This window comes from Epinephelus lanceolatus, chromosome 24, assembly GCF_041903045.1.
Source record: "Epinephelus lanceolatus isolate andai-2023 chromosome 24, ASM4190304v1, whole genome shotgun sequence".
In the NCBI taxonomy this organism is placed as follows: Eukaryota; Metazoa; Chordata; class Actinopteri; order Perciformes; family Serranidae; genus Epinephelus; species Epinephelus lanceolatus.
Window position 1 is genome coordinate 13,502,762 of NC_135757.1, and position 19,125 is coordinate 13,521,886.

The window sequence follows — 19,125 nt, forward strand, 5'->3', positions numbered from 1 at the left end:
GCTGAGGGAAAGCCCAGGTAGAGTAGTAAGGATCCAACAACAACAATGGCCCAAATTTCCTTAGCATTGAGTCAGGGCTTGTAGATACAGAGCAGATGAGCAAAGTAGGACTGTAAAATAAGAAACCAAAGTATATCAGTATGCACTTTCTTAACTCTACATATTGACATACATTTCAACTGGCCTATATACTTTTCAGCGGCCCCATCTGGCCACCTCTATGGGACATTTCTGGGGGTGCCACTGCCTTAATAATGTGTTAGTCAGTGAAATTTAGAGACGCTTTGATAGAGTTTTTAACATCTGACGGAGCCGGGCGTGCTGCTTTTTCCTGCTACTGTCTTTGATGCTAACTTTTCATGCTAAGCTCAGCTAACAGTCTCCTTCAAATTGAATTAGTTTGATTGAAGTGGAGTACTGGAAAACCAGGACTCATCTCGACATCTCATCTGTGTGATTTGCTGGAAAGGTGGCAGTGTGTCGGAGAAGGTTGCGTCTCTGGCTGCAGCTAATCAGTGTGATCTCATCCTTAATCGTCATATTTCGCTGCTTGGGCAGGAGCCTCTGCGTTACTATAATGATGTCTGGCGCAGCCTTTTGCATTGTATCTTGAAACAGAAGGGGTAGGCAGTAAGAAGGGGTCTTCAGTTAAGTGTAGGCCACAAAACTACTTGGTTTTGGTCAGGAAAAGATCACAGATGTTGGTTAAAAGCAGCTGGTCTCCTGGGTCAAAGTCCTGCGCTTGTTTGATCCATCCACCTCCCTCAAGCCCACACTAAGTGAACTTTCCTGCTCTTTCCTGCCCGGTGCATCTCACACAAATGCTAAAGGAGTGACACTGCCTAAGTGGCGTATTTTGACGTGAGTGAGAGTTAGACCAGGCTGAGCTAATTATTATTTTCTTTTGTTGATTAATGAACTAATTATTTACTTGATAAATTGGGCAATTATTTGTTCTCTAGAATGTCGGCAAAATGCAGAAAAATGTCCATCACAAGTTCCCAGGTTCTGTGGTAATGTCTAGAAATGTCTTGTTTTCTAAGACTAACAGTCCAAAACCGCAAGATATTAAAGTTGCAATCACAGATGACTCAGAAAACCACAAAATATTCACAACTGAGAAGCTGGAACCACTGGATTTTTGTCATTTTTGACATCTACATTTCTGCCATGTAACAAATCATTTCAGCTCTAGTTGCCGCATCACTCAGTTTCACCCTGATGTGTTTTCCTTGTTGTGTGAAACTGGTGATATACTTGTTAAAAGAGTCCTTAAGCAGCGTGTGATTCAGAGGTATGAAACAGGGGCGGCGAGCGATGAGTGTTGATGAGTGTAGGCATGAGAAGCTGTGACTCATGTCTCCCATGGGTGTTCTCGAGGTACACTGTGGTCAGAGACACACTCTTCCTTACAACTAATGCCTATTGATTTTCTCTCTCTCACACACACACACACACACACACACACACACACAGAGCATGCTTGTCTTCACCAGCGAGACGGTGGTCAGACAGGATTACAATTTGAGAATCTGTCAACAATCAAGATGCACTGAACTCGACACCATGTGGATCAGCTGTTCCTTTATTTACTCACTCAGATATTAATTTATGTATTTGACATTAAAACATTACAGCATGTAAAAGGACTTTGTTAAAACAAAATATCTCCGGCGCTGCTGTGTAACTGCTTAGGCATGCTAGTTGTCATCCCTGATGATTTGTGAATCTGCATGTAACGGAGGCTCATGGCTCGCCTTTTGTGGAGCACTTATCTCTGCTAATACAGAAAGAAAATAATGAGGTTTTGCTTACTTTTGTTCTCTTTGGGGGATAATTGCTTCATGTGAGTAAAAGGCCTGTTGCGTAACTCTCTGTGGAGAGGCTGAAGGCCTCTTCAGTCCGCCTCGTGCATTATTAATGAAGTGGCTTTCACTGTTCGGTTTCAAAAGCAATCTCCACTCCAAGTGACCGGACTGAAATATGCATGAGTTATGTTTGTTTGTTTCTGTGTATGTTTGTTGCATTATGTTATTCGATTTTTTTTTTTTTAATCTGTCAGATTCAATTAATCTCCTCTGATTCTCAAGTTAAACACATAAACTTGCAGAGCTGATCCAATGATATGTAGTTGTAGTGAAATTTGTGTTGTCCTCACTTTGTGTGTAAAGAATTATAAACTATAATGATACTACAGCTATTATGCATATTTTATTTTATTTTTCAAAAGAGGATATTGGGCATACCTGAGGAAAAAGTGTCTATACTTTTAACTTCTGAGTGGGCATTTCCCAAGATTGTGTCTGACTGACATCTGTAGGCTGGTGTTGCTTGGGGATGCACTCCTGACCAGTGCACGTCATGGAGCGTAGACATTGAAGCAACAAGCATACGTTAGTCTCAAATCGCTAGCAGAACTTAACTGTTTGTCTTTTTGTTTGCTTTGTGCTTGGAAGCTAGCCAGTTAGGCTAACTATAGCTAGTGGCAACTAAACATCAGACCGGCACATGGGGTACTTTGCAAAACATCAAGGCTGCATTAGGGGTGTGCGATATGGACAAAAAATAATATCTCAATATTTTGGGGGATTTTGACGATAACGATAATTAGATGATATTCTTTTAAATATGTGTTTTTAACAGCCTGAGTTATAGCTCATTAATTGTTTCTCATGGATGATATTAATGGAAAAATGTTCTTAACATTTCTTGCTGCTTTTTTACCTGCTCGCTTTTTTTGACTCTGGTGACGGCCTTTTGTAGCGTCAATTCCGGGTCCATTTGCAACTGTTCAGATAGGCGTTTGTCCTGCAGACTCACCACAAGCCTGTCCCTCACCATCTCATCATGTAGAGACCCGTAACCGCAATGCTCCGCCAGGCAGTGCAGTGCCGTAATCAAACTGTCGGCCGTCTCGCCCGTTTCTTGAAGCCGCTGATTAAACTTTACTCTCTCAAAGATCACAATCCTGCGATTCTCTTCTGCTTGTGTCTCCAATCCAGAAGCAATGCGGAAGCTGTCGAAGCGTTTAATCCATTTAGGCCAGTCTTCAGCCTTGAAGGTGAACTTTTCCGGCGGGAAGACTTGAAACTGTGCCATGTTGCCGCTTTGTTTAGCTAACTGTGGCTAGGCTAGGTAGCTCCGTAGACAGTCTTCCGGTACTGCGAACTTTAGCCTGACAGGCTGGGACCTATCACTACAGTTGACCCACGTCTTCCGAAGCTGCTGGAGCATCCGTGGGCGGATGTGTTGTCCCAGTGTTGTCTTGCTAATGTTTATTTAGCAGCAGGCTGACCTGCCGGGAAGGTGCCAGTGAGAGATCATGTGACCACCTAGGCGTACTGCGGCGTGCTGCTGCACGCAAGTTACGTAACTCTTGTTCAGTGAATGTGTGGGGTTTCAACCTTTCAACGTGTTTTCAGTTGTTTTTGTGAAGTCATTTGCACACTCGATAACGTAAATTTGCACATCGTTAAAACAACAATGACGCTATTATCGTTAACGATATATATTGCCCACCCCTAGGCTGCATCCCTTTTTTGGGGATAAAAAGCCAAAGATCCTGTTAATGTTAATGCAATTTGACATGTGTCTGGATTATGATTTCAAATTTCTGTGTGTATTTATTTCCTGTCAAACAAATGTTTGTTTTATAGACATGTCTAATAACTGTTTAGCAACCTTGACTGTGCATATGCGATACCTTAGGTCGATCACGTCCCTTCAGTCGTTCTCCGACCAGGTGGATTAATGACCCGACACAGTGGCCACATCTGTACCAAGTGTTGCCTGTCAATAATCAACCTGTTAATAGCCAACTGATTGATCTAAGCTGAGATTTAGCTGGGGATGGCAGTCAGACGCTGCTGTACTATATGACTGTAACGTTACAGCAGCAGCCACCGACTCAAGCCATCCATCAGTCGTAACTGTCACCAGCATCATGTAGTGATTTACCACACTGACAATGAATATTCACGTATCTTATTTGCCTTAAACCTCAGTGTGAAAGTCTCTGTTAACCTTTGACGCAATGACTTTATTCTGCATTTTCCTGTTTCTCTTTTTATGAGAGTGGGGCGCGGCCTTGGTGATGACGTGATGCTAGTCTCAGAGCCATTAAGCTCTACCAGGATCTTTTTGAGAACATGGCAGGAGAACAGCTTATTTTAATTTACTGTTGGCAAAACCACATACACAGCAACTCTCCGGCATATCGTTATTAATTTAAACAGGTTTTGTTAACAGTAGAAATTTGGAGCCGTGTTTCAACTTGCTCTGTTTTACACTGCTGTTGTCTACGTGGATTCTGGATTGTTTCCACTAAAAAGGGGGTGTGATAATAAGAGCCTACTTTGGATGAACTGTTGTTGGTCTCATGTATAGCTTCCACCTGAATAGTGGAAGCTAGTTAGCCTTGCTTCACTTGCTCCCAACACCTACTGAGTTATCGACAGCTCCCACACATTCTTGCTGCCTGCATTATTCAAAGAAGGGGGTTTAGCTAGCGATACCTGTCTCTCTTTCAGTTGTGGTGATGGTTAATGACCAGACTGTCAAAACTCACAGCAAAGAGTAAACCTTTAACTCCAGCAGTCTGTGTGTTACTCAGTTATTTGTGTCATGACATGGCGTAACATATGGTGTCACAGAGTAATGTACAGAGGGCTCAGTGCTGTCACTACAGACAAATAAATACTTGATATAAAATCTCTTCTCTACATTAAAGTCATACTGCAGGGAATTATCTTCTGATTGAATCGTGATCAGTTGGACTTAAAATCTTTTTGTTGTTGTTTTTGTTGTTTGTCTACTTTTACTTGCATGAATGGATAAGATGCAGACACTGTCCCCTCCAGCACACCCAAATGTCAGGTCATGTCCCCGCGGAGACATCTTAACATCTTTACTCTCTGACCTTTTGAACCCAAGTCATGCATTCCTCCGTCTGCCTTACAGCTCATGAGATCGGTCACTCGTGATGTTTGGCTCGTTCTACAGCCGTGCAGACAGTGAGATGGGTATTTTATAACCGCATTGTCATGTCAGAGGTCAGATGAAACTGAGACAGTTCTCAGTGCTGGACCTCATTTCAAGGGGCTGTCCGTGGAATCCTACACCGACAAGTCAACAGTTAACATGTCGTCTCCCGTGAAAGACGGTGCTGCCATGAATAGAAAATGTTGCATCATGTTTAAGGCTTTCTGGATTTCATCGATTTTTGTTGTGATATAATTGGAATTTTTTTTTAAACTGCTTTTCACTTTGACATTAAGTCTCGCCAGCTTTAATAATGCCTTTAAGATGTTGGAAAAAATTGCAGAGCAAACATGAATTTACTCTTATTTTCTGCCCATCCAGTATATGAGTGTTTGCAGTATTGATTTTCTGTATAGTAGTGAGAATCCTATTATTAGTATGTGAATATAGCTTCGTTCTGGCTTCAAAGACAACCTGAGCATACTGCCTGGGTCCTCCCATTGTTCTGCTTCATCTCACTCTCTGCTGTTTTAACCCCTGAGGCCAGTGGGATGTTCTCAGTCCCAGTGCACCACCCTCCTCCTCCACCCCTCCAACCCCCTCAGCCTAAAGTGATCATAATGCATCTCCTCTCTGCCAGTGTGGAGCGAATGTCATTGATACAACCCTTAAAACAGGATTCACATTGCATTTTGGTAACGGTGACTCTGGTTATTAATTGTTCTTGTAGCTGATGGCAGTTCATTATCAGTCCTCTCGTCGCTGGCAGGCGCAGCACTCAGCCGCTCACAGAGCAGCTTGTTATGACTGCTGTGTAAAGAGTTCTTATCTTTCTCGTTCTAGCCGCTCCGCTGCGACACCGCTGACCTTCATTATCTGCGGATGCAGTCAGAACCAGACGTCAGCGTTTAGCCCAGTTGGCAGCTCGCTCTGTTTACTTTTTCCACTTCCTATCTTCGAATCCATTCTTTCTCACGTGCTTGGAAATAACCTCCCATGCTTTTGTCGAGCTGACGTCAAAAGCAAAAAATAATGCAGCTTCACACGAGGAGCCCCAGCTATAGGAAAATGTTAGCCAGTGTTAGATACCAAACAGGGTTCCAGGAGGAGTTCAGATAAAACCTTTCTCTCCTAATATTTTCAATCCTCTGATGCAGTCTCTCACATTTCCCCCCTGAGCTGAGTAGCTATATTGGGATCAAACCCCACTCTACCATTGTTGTTTTGTTATTGTGCATTTGCAGACTCACTGAAGTCAGGTGGTGCATCTCAGTTCCTTTCATTCTTCCTTCTACTGGAGACGTAAGGAAATCTGTGATATGAGGAAGCACTTTTGTAGTAAGATCATCTGAGAGATCATCAGATTCTTATGACGTTTGTGGATAAGCTGATCTCACATGACAAACACAAAATAAAATACTGAATGTACCAAGACCCTAAAATTCCCACATGACTTGTGCATAGAAGTTAATTATCTTGTGGGAACAAGTTATTATCTTATGGGAACAAGTATTAGTATGCATTTGGAAGGGAAAGGGAATAAATCATGCACATACATCTACATACATACATGAGAAAAATGTATATGACAGATATGCATATGACCCACACAGCTGCATGAAGAGGTGTAGAATGTGATCATTAACACCTACATGTTGAATGTAAAATTGATGAGAATTACAGGTCCTTAATGACGGCAGACCAGATCTGTTTCTATCCAGTGAAGATCAAGAAATGATCCTCACTGGATAGAAACAGCGAGGATCAAGAAATGAGAAATGATAGAATATGAAACCTCTATCTTAAATGCTTCTTTGTTCCCTCCTCTTCGTATTTCCAGGATGACAACTGGGGCGAGACCACCACAGCCGTCACAGGCACATCGGAGCACAGCCTCTCTCAGGAGGACATCGTCCGCATCACCAAGGACCTGGAGGACAGCGTGGGGCTCGATTGCCGCCGCTATTTCACGCTGACCCTGGCCGTGATCCTGGGCCTGCTGGTTTTCCTGACGCCGCTGGCCTTCCTGGTGCTCCCCCACCTCCTCTGGCCGGAGAAGCTGCAGAGCTGCGGCACGGCCTGCGAGGGCCTCTTCATCTCCGTGGCCTTCAAGCTGCTCATACTGCTGCTGGCCGTCTGGGCACTCTTCTTCAGGCCGCCACGGGCTGGCCTCCCACGGGTCTTTGTGTTCCGGGCACTGCTTGCCGTGCTGGTGCTGCTCTTCGTGGTCTCCTATTGGCTGTTCTACGGAGTCAGAATACTTGACTCACAGGTGAGTTCAGCGAAGGGAATGCAGGCCTGACATATAATAGCTCTCATTGCTTGTAAGTGCACACTAACTAAAAATATACATGGAAATTCAAGTCTCCAGACGCACACACACAAACACATGTTTCCAATAGCAGTGGGAGAGGTCTCATATAGTGCAGACACATTCATATTAATGCCTCAAGGAACTCAAAACACAGATATTTGGTTTCCACAACACTGTGTGTTTACTGTGTGAGTCATAATTTAAAATCCCTGTTGGTCTCTCATTCAGAATGCATGTATGAAAACACAAAACACGCAGAGAGAAATAGGGGGTCTAGGAGCTTGCAATCCTTTGAAATATATCTAAATATTAATATGCTCTACATCTTGTCTAACATGTGTATGATCTCCTCACTTTATCCCTGCGGGAGTATTTTATGCACTTTGTCTCTGTGCACATAATTACTGCATTTGAATATAGTCTATATTTTCTGTTTTGTGTGTGTGTATACTTAAAATATGTAATTAAAAGCTACAAATGACTCCTTATAAATTCATTGTCAACAGGACGAGAACTACCAGGGCATTGTGCAGTACGCCGTGTCACTGGTGGACGCTTTGCTCTTCATCCACTACCTGGCCATTGTTCTGCTGGAACTGCGGCAGCTTCAGCCGTGTTTCTCTGTGTGCGTCACGCGCTCCACTGATGGCGAGATCAGGCACTACAACCTGGGACAGCTCAGGTGAGTTTCAACTTCTAATGAAACTTCTGGTTTCAGCTATCTATTGCAAACACGGCAGATGTGTTCAGTGATTTGTGTTAATGCTTGGTCCTGTTATAGGGGGTTAGCATTACCTATCAAGGCTCAGAAGTTTCCTAAAACAGCTGGTCACTGTAGTTTTAGCAAATGGTACTGTAACAGGAGATAACAGTGCATTTGTCTGGGACTATTTGTAGCCTTGGATTAATCTGTATTTGGTACTCTAGTGAGTAATTGGAAGGGCTGGGGCAATATGTTTACCTCTTGATTTGATACTTTCATAATACTGGTGCTTATTCAGTTTGCATTGCAATTCGATGTCACGATTAATTGTGATTTTTGTTTACTTTTTTAACAGTAGACTGTCGGAAAAGGTTGAATCATACACTTTTAAAGACTGCGTATCATGAGGCATATTTCCAAAAACAATGCACATTACGTGTCAGCCAGTCTTTCTGACTTTTATTTTAGCGGTACAAAAAAAACCAATAACTGTTTTTCTGATCTCATTTTTAACCGTTTTATTCCAGTGAAGCACTTTGTGACCTTGCTCTGTAAAAGGTGCTGTATTAAATAACCTTTACTTCCTTACTTAAATGTACATGTACAATAGAATGAGTATTTTTTTAGAATGAGTATTTTTTTCAGAAAGTAAACCTAAACTGCTACATTCAGCTATTCCTGCAGTCTTTCCCATTCGTTATTTTTTTGTGGAGACTGCCACAATATCAACATTGACCACCACTTAATGATTTATTGATTTTTCTTGTCCTTTTTTTGTGTTTAAAATGGGGAAAACTTTATTCAATCGTAGAGCTGCATGCAATGTGTTGATTCACACCGCCCCTCACTCTCTCTCTCTGTTTATAAGACCACAAATGAGACAAGAATTAGCTAACTTGTGCAGCTACCAGTCTTCACCTCACTCTCTGCCGCTAGGATACTTTCTGTCAAGAGGAGCACAGGCATAAGCCCTGGAGACAGAGCTTCAGTCGCAGCTGTAGCAACTCAAATTCAGGTGGTGCAGAGCCCAGCTCCGGGGTTCACAGGGGGCTGGGTCTAATCTGTGTGACGGCAGCAACAGAAAGTTTGTTGATCCAGTGGGGAGTTTGTGCTTGGTTGGCTGAATTGACGTCACATTGCTCAAATATTACCACAATAACTTCCACCTCCGCATTTGAATTATATCAATTCAAGCATGAAAGAAAAAAAATCAAAAAATAAATTTTAATACTTCAGTAAATCTTTTTTTTTGTCCCACCCCTAGTATTTGGGGCAGCAGGACAGTGTTTGTGCAATAGATTCAAAATAAACTACAGTGTGTGTGTTCATGGTAGTGAGGGGCACATGTCATCCAGTGCAGCAGTGTGACTTATTGATGTGTCTTGTACTTAAAGCTGAAAAGACATGCAGGTGCATATTCAGATGCAGTTGTTACATATTTGGCTGTGTCTGATGACTGTAGAGCAGTCAGCAACACTGTAAGACCAAAAAAAGAGTTAATGTATGCTGTTATCATGGTGAGCAAGATAACAAAATACCCAGATGACCTCTGTGCATGTAGAGATTGAAGACAGAGGGAGTAAGAGGAAAGGCCAAAACAGGAGGTAAAGAGAGCTAAGTTGATGTGAGGGATACACGAGGAGAACGTGAGGGGATGAAAGGGAGGGAAAAGAGGACGTGTGGGCGAGATGAAGGCAGAGGGAACGATAGAAACTGGGACACCTCAAGTGAGAGAGATGGGAAAGGAAGAGGGAAGTTACTGGTTATATACTCATAAATTGGAGGAAGGAATTGATACAGGAAAGAGCAGAAAGTGAGGGATGTCCCTGAAGAAAAAGAGTGGTGATCAAGTAGAGAGAATGACTGAATGTTAAGCCAGAGATGGAAGAAAACACTGAGACAAGAAGGCGTGCAGACAAAGTGGTTGATAGGGAGAGGAAATCGTGCCAGGAGAAAAAAGGAGAGGGCGGGGAAGACTTCAGAGAGGAAACTCCTCAGAAAAGAGCTGCAGACAGAGGGCGGAGGAGGCTACAGAGGGAAGACCCAGGAGACCGAGGCAGGGAGAACGCTATGGGAGGCAGTGAAAGACAGAATAGAGAACGAGGGATTAATAGTTAATGGGAGGGGAGTGTTGAAGAATCCTAAAATGTATGTGGGAATGAAAGAAAGGAAAGGTGTGTGTGTGTGTGTGTGTGTGTGTGTGTGTGTGTGTGTGTGTGTGTGTGTGTGTGTGTGTGTAGTAGACCAACCTGGATTTATGACCTTACTGTCTCTCAGGAAAAACAAGAAGATCTAATTTTTAGCCAGACACAGCAGCTCTGTTGCTCCCTGGTATCAATACACAGCCTCCAGCCTCACATGTACTCCTGCTCACAGGCAGCTCATAAAACTTGATGACTTTATGGATGGCCCCGCTTTTATGACAGGATGGATGAAATATGATCCTGTGTCTGCTCTTACACAGGGGTCTGTATCTTTCTGTAGTTTTGTAGGTAGATTGTTTCATACTGAATGTGCCCTGCTCTCACAGTATTTGTCAGGACGACTGCAGCTGAACCCAACTCAGGAAAAGAAAGTCACAATAGATTCAGTTAGACTCAGCAGGGGACAATCAGTGTAATGGTGACACTAATAACTCTGGTGTCTGCTACTTGCAACAAAGCAACTGGACTGAATGTCATCTAAAGTTTGTATTTGGTCCAAAAATATCTGTGCTTTTAATCAATGTCTGAGCCCCCCAACACAGGACCACAGCTAATAAACAAAAACATCTGATTGACTGACACTTAACTGCACGATTGGCACCCTGAAAAAGTTGAGGCCAGCTCAGCTGTGATTTGTATTTCATTTGTCTTGCCCCTTGTGACAGCAACCATGTCAACTGATGTTTTTTTAGCTTTCTGGCAAAGCATTTTTCAGATGACCTGCTGCATTTATTTATTTTAAGAAGGAAAATGATTTTCTCAGCCTATTAAGGAATTTTTAGTTTAAATATGACTAAATTTATACTTTGTACATTGGAAATATGGATTTTGAATTCACGTTACTAGAATACGAGTGTTAGTGTTAGAAGAGGACATGTAGCATCACATTGATCCAGAGGTGTGGACTGGAGTCACAAATTTGATGACTTTAGACTCGACTTAAAAATATCATAACAGATTCGGGAATGGACTTGAACTTTTAACACCAGTGACTCATGACTTCAGGTGGCTTGAACTTTTTGACTTGAAAATACTTGATTTGTTTCCCCAAGCCCAAAGATTAAAAAGTATGTTAGCGAGCGGTTATGCCCGTCGGAGGCCTCCACGTGGGGAAGGCAGACAGGACGCTCAGCCAATCAATTGGTCTGAGTTTTCTTAGAACCATATGAGAATGGTATAATTATGAGGTTTTATCTCTGGTGGAATTCACTTACATTTCAGTGTGCCATCAGCTTATTAATAGCATTTTAACCTAAACAAAGAAAATTTCCAGAAAGTTGTGTGTCACTTGAATTCTCCAGATCCACCTAATTTGAACCAATCAGAGAGAAACAGAAAGATAATTTTGGGCATGTAACTATGGGGAACTTACAGGTCAAAAATTACAGATGAAGATAATTAGCTTGTTTTAACAAATAAATACAAATATTTAAAAGCCTTCACAATTTTTGTAAATTCAGTGTATTATTATTCTGCTGTTAAAATGGCATTACATTTGGTAAAAAGGGCATTTTGACTTGTTAAGGGCTCGAAACTCAAAGTTTAACACTTGGGATATGAGGGAAAAGACTTGCTTGTGACCTGCAAACAATGACTTGTTCCCACCTCTGCACTGATCTCTTTGGCATGTTGTTAGCAGTGATGACTTCAGTGACATCAGTCATTTATAGTTAATTGGATCAATTATGCACTGCTCATACTGTACAGCTGAACTTTAACAGCTGGAAAGTGTATCGATATCCATATTGATTTTCTGTAAGCAATAGAGACAGGTCAGACAAGTGTGTGTGTGTGTGTGTGTCATGGTCTGGTTGGTGTGTTAGCCGGCTGCCTTGGGGGTGTTGTCCTTTGTAAGCTGTGCCATTCATCCTGCTTGGCCAGCAGCAGGCCTGGCCTCGCTCTGTTGTCCGTCTGTGACTGTAAACACACAGCTAATTAGTGCTCCCTGCAGACTGGAGTGCAGCATCTGGTCAGCCCGAAACACATGCATGAACACGCACAAACGTCGGCACGTGTGTGTGTGTGTGTTTCTGTATGTGTATGTTGCGCATGGGTAATTGTACCATATACATGTAAATGCACAAACCTGAACAATGCACCACACAGAGAAACCCAGACGTAAGTGTGTGTGTATTTTCTCAGCCAGTCTCTCATGTATCTCCGCTTCTAAGAGACGGCGGCTGCTACTCACATTCCTGTTTCTCTGGCATCCATCTTTTGCCTTATCATAATGGGGACCCAGCCTGGGCCCTGGGGCCCTGAAGGCTTGTCTCTGTCTGCCTGCTCTTTGATGCCAATCTGAGGGCTGGAGGAAGCCTTTTTTGTCCCCTTGTCAGACCAGACATGTTGAATATGAACACATTCCTTCCAGCCAGAGAGGGTGGGGGTTAAACACATTCACTGCTGGGAACTTCCCAGTTTACATTCCCTGACCGGTTGGTCCTGAGCAGCAACATTAGAGAGTGGTCAGCTACCTTGGTCTGAAGGGCAGCTGGTTTAAGAAGTGGTCTGCACTTGTTCTTGATCTCAGAGTCAGATGCTGCTTTACATACTTTATATACTTAGTGTTTTATAAGCTGTTTACACCTCTGTTTGTGTATTAGGGACATCAGGTTCGGTTAATTTTGATTTCATCAGCCTGACACCCACTAACAGGTACTGTAACTAACCGGAACATGGGTAGGCAAATGAAAAATAAATGTGAGATCTAATGCACTCGCACTGTAGTATGTCGTAGATTCAGATTTAGTTTTGACTTGCATCATTTTCTTTTTTACAGATATTTAATTAGCATTGTGGGAGGAAGCCTGAGGCCTATGATCTTTATTGCCAATGACTGCTTCTCTGTCATTGTTGTACATGTGATGAAGTACTTAAAGATCTAGTGTGTAGGATTTGATGGCATCTAGCCGTGAGGTTGCAAGTGTTTGGTTTGTCCAGTCTGGGCTACTGTAAAAACAACATGGTGGACTCAGTGTACGAAGACCCACTTTGTATGTAGATAGAAACAGCTCATTCTCAGGTAACAAAAACACAGTGATTCTTAGTTTAATTTTATTTCTAACATGAACTTCACTTGCGTACAGAGGCCAGTTCTGCTGCAAGGTTTTAATGGTCATGTCTCGTGTTTGCTCTGCTTAACAATCGATCGAAGTTGGGAAGCAGCAGGAGCTCTGACTCAGCACTTACGCAAGTGACCACTAAACAATGGTCCTGTCTGTCTGAACGCATTAATCTAAGAGAGGGCTTGAGTTAACCATGGCAGTCACTATCAGTCTCCTCGCTGCCCCTTTGGCGGAAATGAGTGCTGTCTTCAGCTTTGTTAAATGCACCCTCTGTCTCTGATGTGCTTGTTTTCCTGCAGTGGTGACACACTGTTGCTGAATTCATTCAAGTTGGTTTCCTCCTAAAAACAACACGAAACACAAATCTATTAAAATGCTGCAATATGCTTGTTATCTCTTAAACCACTGAACCGACACATAAATCAACAAACCAAAACACACAAAGCTGCCTCCAAGTGACAAAAAGATGTCAAGCTGCAAATTGGATTTGACTGTTTTGTATTCTTTTAAGTATTATTAATGAAGTCAGTCATGTGTACAACCTTCAGGTATTCACTGAAATATGTAAAACCTGTTTATCGGAGCCTTTTTGGAGACATTACATCCTTGTTTTTACCATTTTCACTCTTAAGTTCTTCCATTTTCTTAAGATGCAATGAACCCCTATAAATGAACATGAACAGAGAGCACCTATTCTCACAAGTCTTGTATTTTTAGTAAACTAATCTAAACATCTGTCTTGTAACTCTGTTAGCTGATCATGATGTTACTGTCTTGCACATGTGACTGTCACCAGATGGCAAAGCAGTAAGAATGAATGATGTTTTAATGCCTGGGGGGGGGGGTGGGGGGGTTTGGATCTGTCTGCGTTATTTCAGATGACCCATCACTTAATGTACGGTTTGTTCTGAGGAGGGAATTGAAATCACAAGAGGTCAGAAAATATCTGAAAGTGCTTTCCTCAGTGGCTCCGAGGTCCGTCTGTGATCCTCCCTTGGGATAATAGGAGGCGCATGCTAAAAGCTAGCATGTGCTGTTGTTCGTGTATATTGAGTTAACTCTCCACGTGGCCTGACTAAAGAATGACAGGACACAGTGAGGGCTCAAACACATCCACACGCAGAATGAAAAGGGCCCAGTGTTAAGCAGTAAAGTCGTGTTGTGCATCAGTTAACAGCTGTCAACATCTGCTGCGTCCCTTCAGCCAAATGCAGGTCATATAGGAACAGAGCTCTTGTGGCATCACAACAGAGTTGTAGCAGCTACTAAATCCCCCTGTGGACTGTGTGCTGCTTTAAAACTAGTGTGTTAGTTTACTCCATCAGCTGCCGGTCATACCACACCAAGTAAGGCTGTAGTAGCAAAACCTGCGAGTGTGTTGAGTTCAACAAGGGTGTATTTATGTGTGCTTATGAATTTAACTTTTCATTCATAAGAAGAATAATGTGTTATTGCATCTGTCATTATCGTATAATGTAGCTCACTGCCAGGAAAACAGCGGCACTATATTATAAAGAGACAATGATTTATGTCACATAACGTGTGAAAACACCCAGCTTGTGTACAGTAGGTTTAATAGTGCTGTGTTATGGAGGACAAGACCTGGCATGCTCTCTGATCCACAGTGTGAAGGATCTGGATTTGGGCTATGGCCGCTGTTCCTTTTTATGCTTCTCACTCCTTCTCTCGTCACCTCAAATATCAGTTCCTCTGATTCAGTGTTGACAGAATATTTTTTCTTTTTTAAGTCTCAAATCCAAATTAAATATTGTCTCATGGATAGACTTTTTAATCCAGTCACAACTTCATAAAAACAAACAGAATCATCTTAGTCTTGTGTCCAGTGAACTTTTGTCATATTTAGTCAACCTCATCCTGTCTGGGCATTTTAGTCTCATCTTAGTGTAAAAAAATAACAGTTTTTGCCTAGTTTTAGTCAAAGAAATGTGCTGACATTTTAGTCCTTTCGTCATCCAATTACATAGAACACTTCACTCAATCATTTTGAGCCAAAACCAATGATTTTGTTATCTTAGGCAAACTTATTTCACAAAAGATGTAATCTTATCATTATCTGATGAAGAACAAAGGTTGAATGGTTAAGAATGCAGCTTTGCTGAAAGAGCCTTGCGGCCAGATGATATCAATTTAAGGAATACATCCAGACATTGAACATGTTCTGATAAGCATAATTATTTTTAAACGATACAAGTTAACAGCTGGCTCGATCTTTATAACTATTATAAAACAATGACAGTTGTACAGACCTGAGCCCTGTTGGTGTCATTGTTACCTTAAAGCTACAATTAGTAACTTTTTTAACAAATATGACAGCAAAGTTGTTGTTTCTTTAATAACTGTCACTGTATCCTGACAGTAGTACATAAGGCAGATAATCTGTCATCATCAAGAATCATGGAAAACAATTTAGAGCCGAGGAGTCTCAAACGCATCTGTCAATCATGTCAATTGCTGCTTATAAACTGAGGTCAAACTTTCAAACTAGGCAGCTCTGATCAAATATGAATCAAGATTCTGTTACTACAGTGCCAATTTCTCACCTCAAATGTTTTCAGAAACATAATTAAGTGTACTGTTTAGCTGTAGTCTCGCTCACCAGACCTTTCTCAAGAAAAGAAAGGTCTGGCTGGGCCGACTCTCACTTTAAGATTGGAGAAAAAAACGCCCCGGCTGCTTGTATTTCTTTCAACCAATCACAATCGTTCTGGGCGGTGCCACAGCAACGGTGCACTTGCAAAAATATTGCCAGGGGGAAACAGGTTTTGGTGTAACACGCCCACAAAAATATCACCTACAGGACGCGAACCATGGCAGAAAAATGGCTACATCCCCGCAAGATCAAACACCACAAAAGTTGGTAAAGGACGTGTTGAAAACTGCTACACAACCGGAGGTGGTAGGGCGGGACTTCAGCGGGTGGCTCGTTCCGCCCAATGAGAGGCTGATCTTTGCAGCGAACTTCCGCCCACTCAGACTAGTTTAGCTGTAACTCAGGGGTCGCGTTAACCGGATATTCTTGGTCATTGACTGGTTTTTTACAACAATGACCGGAAAATCTTAAGGCCGTCGGTCATTTTGACCGGTTGCAATTACCACCCCTGCCCACTTGGCGGCAGAGTGCACAGTCAGTGGTTTAAGTGGCTGCCGTTTTCACATCGCAGAGAAAAAGTCGAACGAATGAAAACTAAATGTCTTTGAATATCTTTATTATCATTTAAAAATGAAAATTAAAATGACCGGTAAAAATAGATTATGACCAGATTTTTACGACCCTGATGGTCAAAATGACCGGCGACAAAAAAGTCTAGCGCAGCCTCTGCTGTAACTTGAGTTTGCTCCATTTGGTGGGCAGTGCCTCCTTTTCTAAAAAAAATAATAATAATAATAATTCAAAAATTAAAAAAAAAAATAAAAATAAATAAATAAAAAAGTCAGGATATAGTGTTATAAAACAAAACTAACTGCATCATATTTGCAAAACAAACACGTAATCTGCTGTAGCCTGAGTAACTCTCAGTCCCTCTGACTGTCTGACTGTGTGCTGCCAGTGTAGTCCTGATATGGTGAGCACAACACAGGACACCAAGATGCTGCTTTGCAAATAAAAACAATATAAAAATAAGAGAGATTTTAAGAATGTTTTTATTTTTGAAACTTCATTTTAGTCTTGTATTTTATCATTAACAATATTTGCATGGCTTTGTAGTTGCTGTTTAATGACGTCAGTGCTGTCTTGTCGTCCAGTTTTTGTCATGGTAAAACAGGTCATTGACAAATGTATTTAGTTTATATACTGTTGACTTAATTAACACTGGCGACAAGGAAATGCAGAAACCTGATTAGCTGTTAACAGGAGCTCTAAATGAAATGAATGAAGTTCCAGTGAAATGTTGATCATGTTCCTCTCAGTGTTTCCATTAAAATGTCTTTCTCCATCCGTCTTCTCTTCCTGTTCCCCATGTGATGTCTTATTAAATAAACACTGTGTGGCTGACCGTCCATTTCCTTGTCTTTTCAGTAGGTTTTTATTGTCTGGCTGTGTGAAAAGTGTTCTGGCACGTCATTCATTCTGTGTTTTTGGTGTCACAACATAACAGAAGTTTTCCACAAAGGCATTAATTTAAGTATTACTGTCAGATCTTTTAGTTCTCACCTGGCGACTTCTTGTTTGACGTTCTGTCCTTCCCCCACTTTCTGTCTACAGTTTTAGTTTCTCTCTTCTTTCATGTTTTATCATTCTGTGGATGAGTTAATATGTGGGAGTTGTTTAATTGTAAAGTGTGGAAATAATTCACATTTTCCACCTGAGAGCAAAACATTTCTCTCTTCCTTTCTGCCAACCTCTTTGTTACCACTCAGCACATGATACTCGCCGTCCTCTCGAAATATGAGAAGGATTTTTTCAGCAAGTTTTTAAAGAAAGCCAAAGAGGTCTTTTGGCTAATACGTCCTTCTGTTTTCCCTCTCCTATCTGTTTGCTGTCCGTCTGTATTCAGTAACAACAGCTGCAGAATTACTGCAGAGATTTCTTAGTGTTTGGTATTACAAGTGAAAAACGTCCTGCAGCTAATTATAATGTGTGTCATGTTCTGCTCTATTTAGAGCTCAGCCTTTCACACTGGCGTAGAGCTACCTGGATTTTAACTTGAGTATTTCCCTCGGCTAAAGCTCATCTCTAATTCCTCTCCTCTCCAGCATTCAGCGGGCAGCTCTGGCCATCTTAGAGCACTACTACTGCGACTTCCCAGTCCATAACCCTGCGCTGCTTTCCGCCTCCAAGTCCCGCGCGGCCAAGCACCTGGCCGGCCTCAAGGTCTACAACGTGGATGGTGAGTTCCCAGCAGCCCCGGCTGAGGGTGAGTGGGATGGTCTTTGAACTCTTTGTTGTGTCTGTGTCAGTGCTTTGGTTTTACTGTGTGTTGTGGTGTGGTGGTCAGATTTTCCCTTCTAATAACAGAAAAATATACATGATAATTTGCACTCTGTATATCTGCTGTAACAGGTTGTTTGTTTATAATGAATAATGTAGTGTTATTAGCTTATTTGATATGTGCCTCAATACACCCTGTGGTACTCTCTCCTCTCCTTGTGTGTCTCTTTACACTGACGCTAACCCTTTAAGATGTCTTTAGAGCTAAACTGAAAGCCTACCTTTTGGACAGTAAGTAAAAGCAGTGCTGCTATTAACTAAAGCACCCTCACTGACTGCTGGTGTTCACTTCATAAAAGCTACCCTTAAATCTCTATCCACGTCTGATGGCCTTGAAGCTGAGCCTTCTTTCACACTGAAGTAATGTCACTGAGTGAAACACACTCACTCACACTGTGAATCCACTCCTCTTCACTCTTTGCATGCCACGGGTTGATGAAATAAGTTCAAAGTCGTCCTTACAACAGCTGGCAAAATGTAACACAAACCCTCTATATTAAATTATCGCTCTCCCTTAAGTGTACTCAAGCTTCATGTAAGTGCACTAACTTGACTCCCACTTCGTTTTTCTTTTTTCCCTTCTGCCATTTGTCTCCCTCTTTTCTCCTGCCTCCTCTTAAATGTTAGTGGGAGACAGTCGTGGAGATGGCTGATAAATCAATAGCTATTACGCTGCTGGTCCTGTCATTTCTCTCTCGTGTCTCATCCTCCTTCATTTTCATCCTGCAGCAGCTCCTCGGGGACCTCTCTCCTTCTCTCCCTCTCTCTCTTGTCTGGAGCTTTTACTTCCCACTCCTTCTTTCTTTCTGCAGCCGCACAGACATTGTAATAAATAAGCCGAACTCAGGGACAGACAATAATCTTTCCTTGATTAAAAAGTGGTGAAGCCCTGAGCGCAAAGCGGCTGT

The 19,125-nt window shown here is 42.0% G+C and overlaps 1 protein-coding gene across 4 annotated transcripts in view; it reads left to right on the plus strand.

The window, feature by feature from the left end:
* The window catches only part of LOC117250110 (vang-like protein 1), a 70,333-nt gene that overhangs the window by 43,839 nt on the left and 7,369 nt on the right, over window positions 1–19,125 (plus strand). For 3 of the 4 annotated variants that reach the window (XM_033616123.2, XM_033616122.2, XM_033616125.2), the window contains 3 exons: window positions 6,821–7,252; window positions 7,801–7,976; window positions 17,983–18,143. In XM_033616123.2, coding sequence (XP_033472014.1) covers window positions 6,821–7,252; window positions 7,801–7,976; window positions 17,983–18,143 — 769 coding nt within the window. The remainder of the gene's footprint in view (window positions 1–6,820; window positions 7,253–7,800; window positions 7,977–17,982; window positions 18,144–19,125) is intronic. The other variant, XM_033616124.2, reaches the window with a different exon arrangement.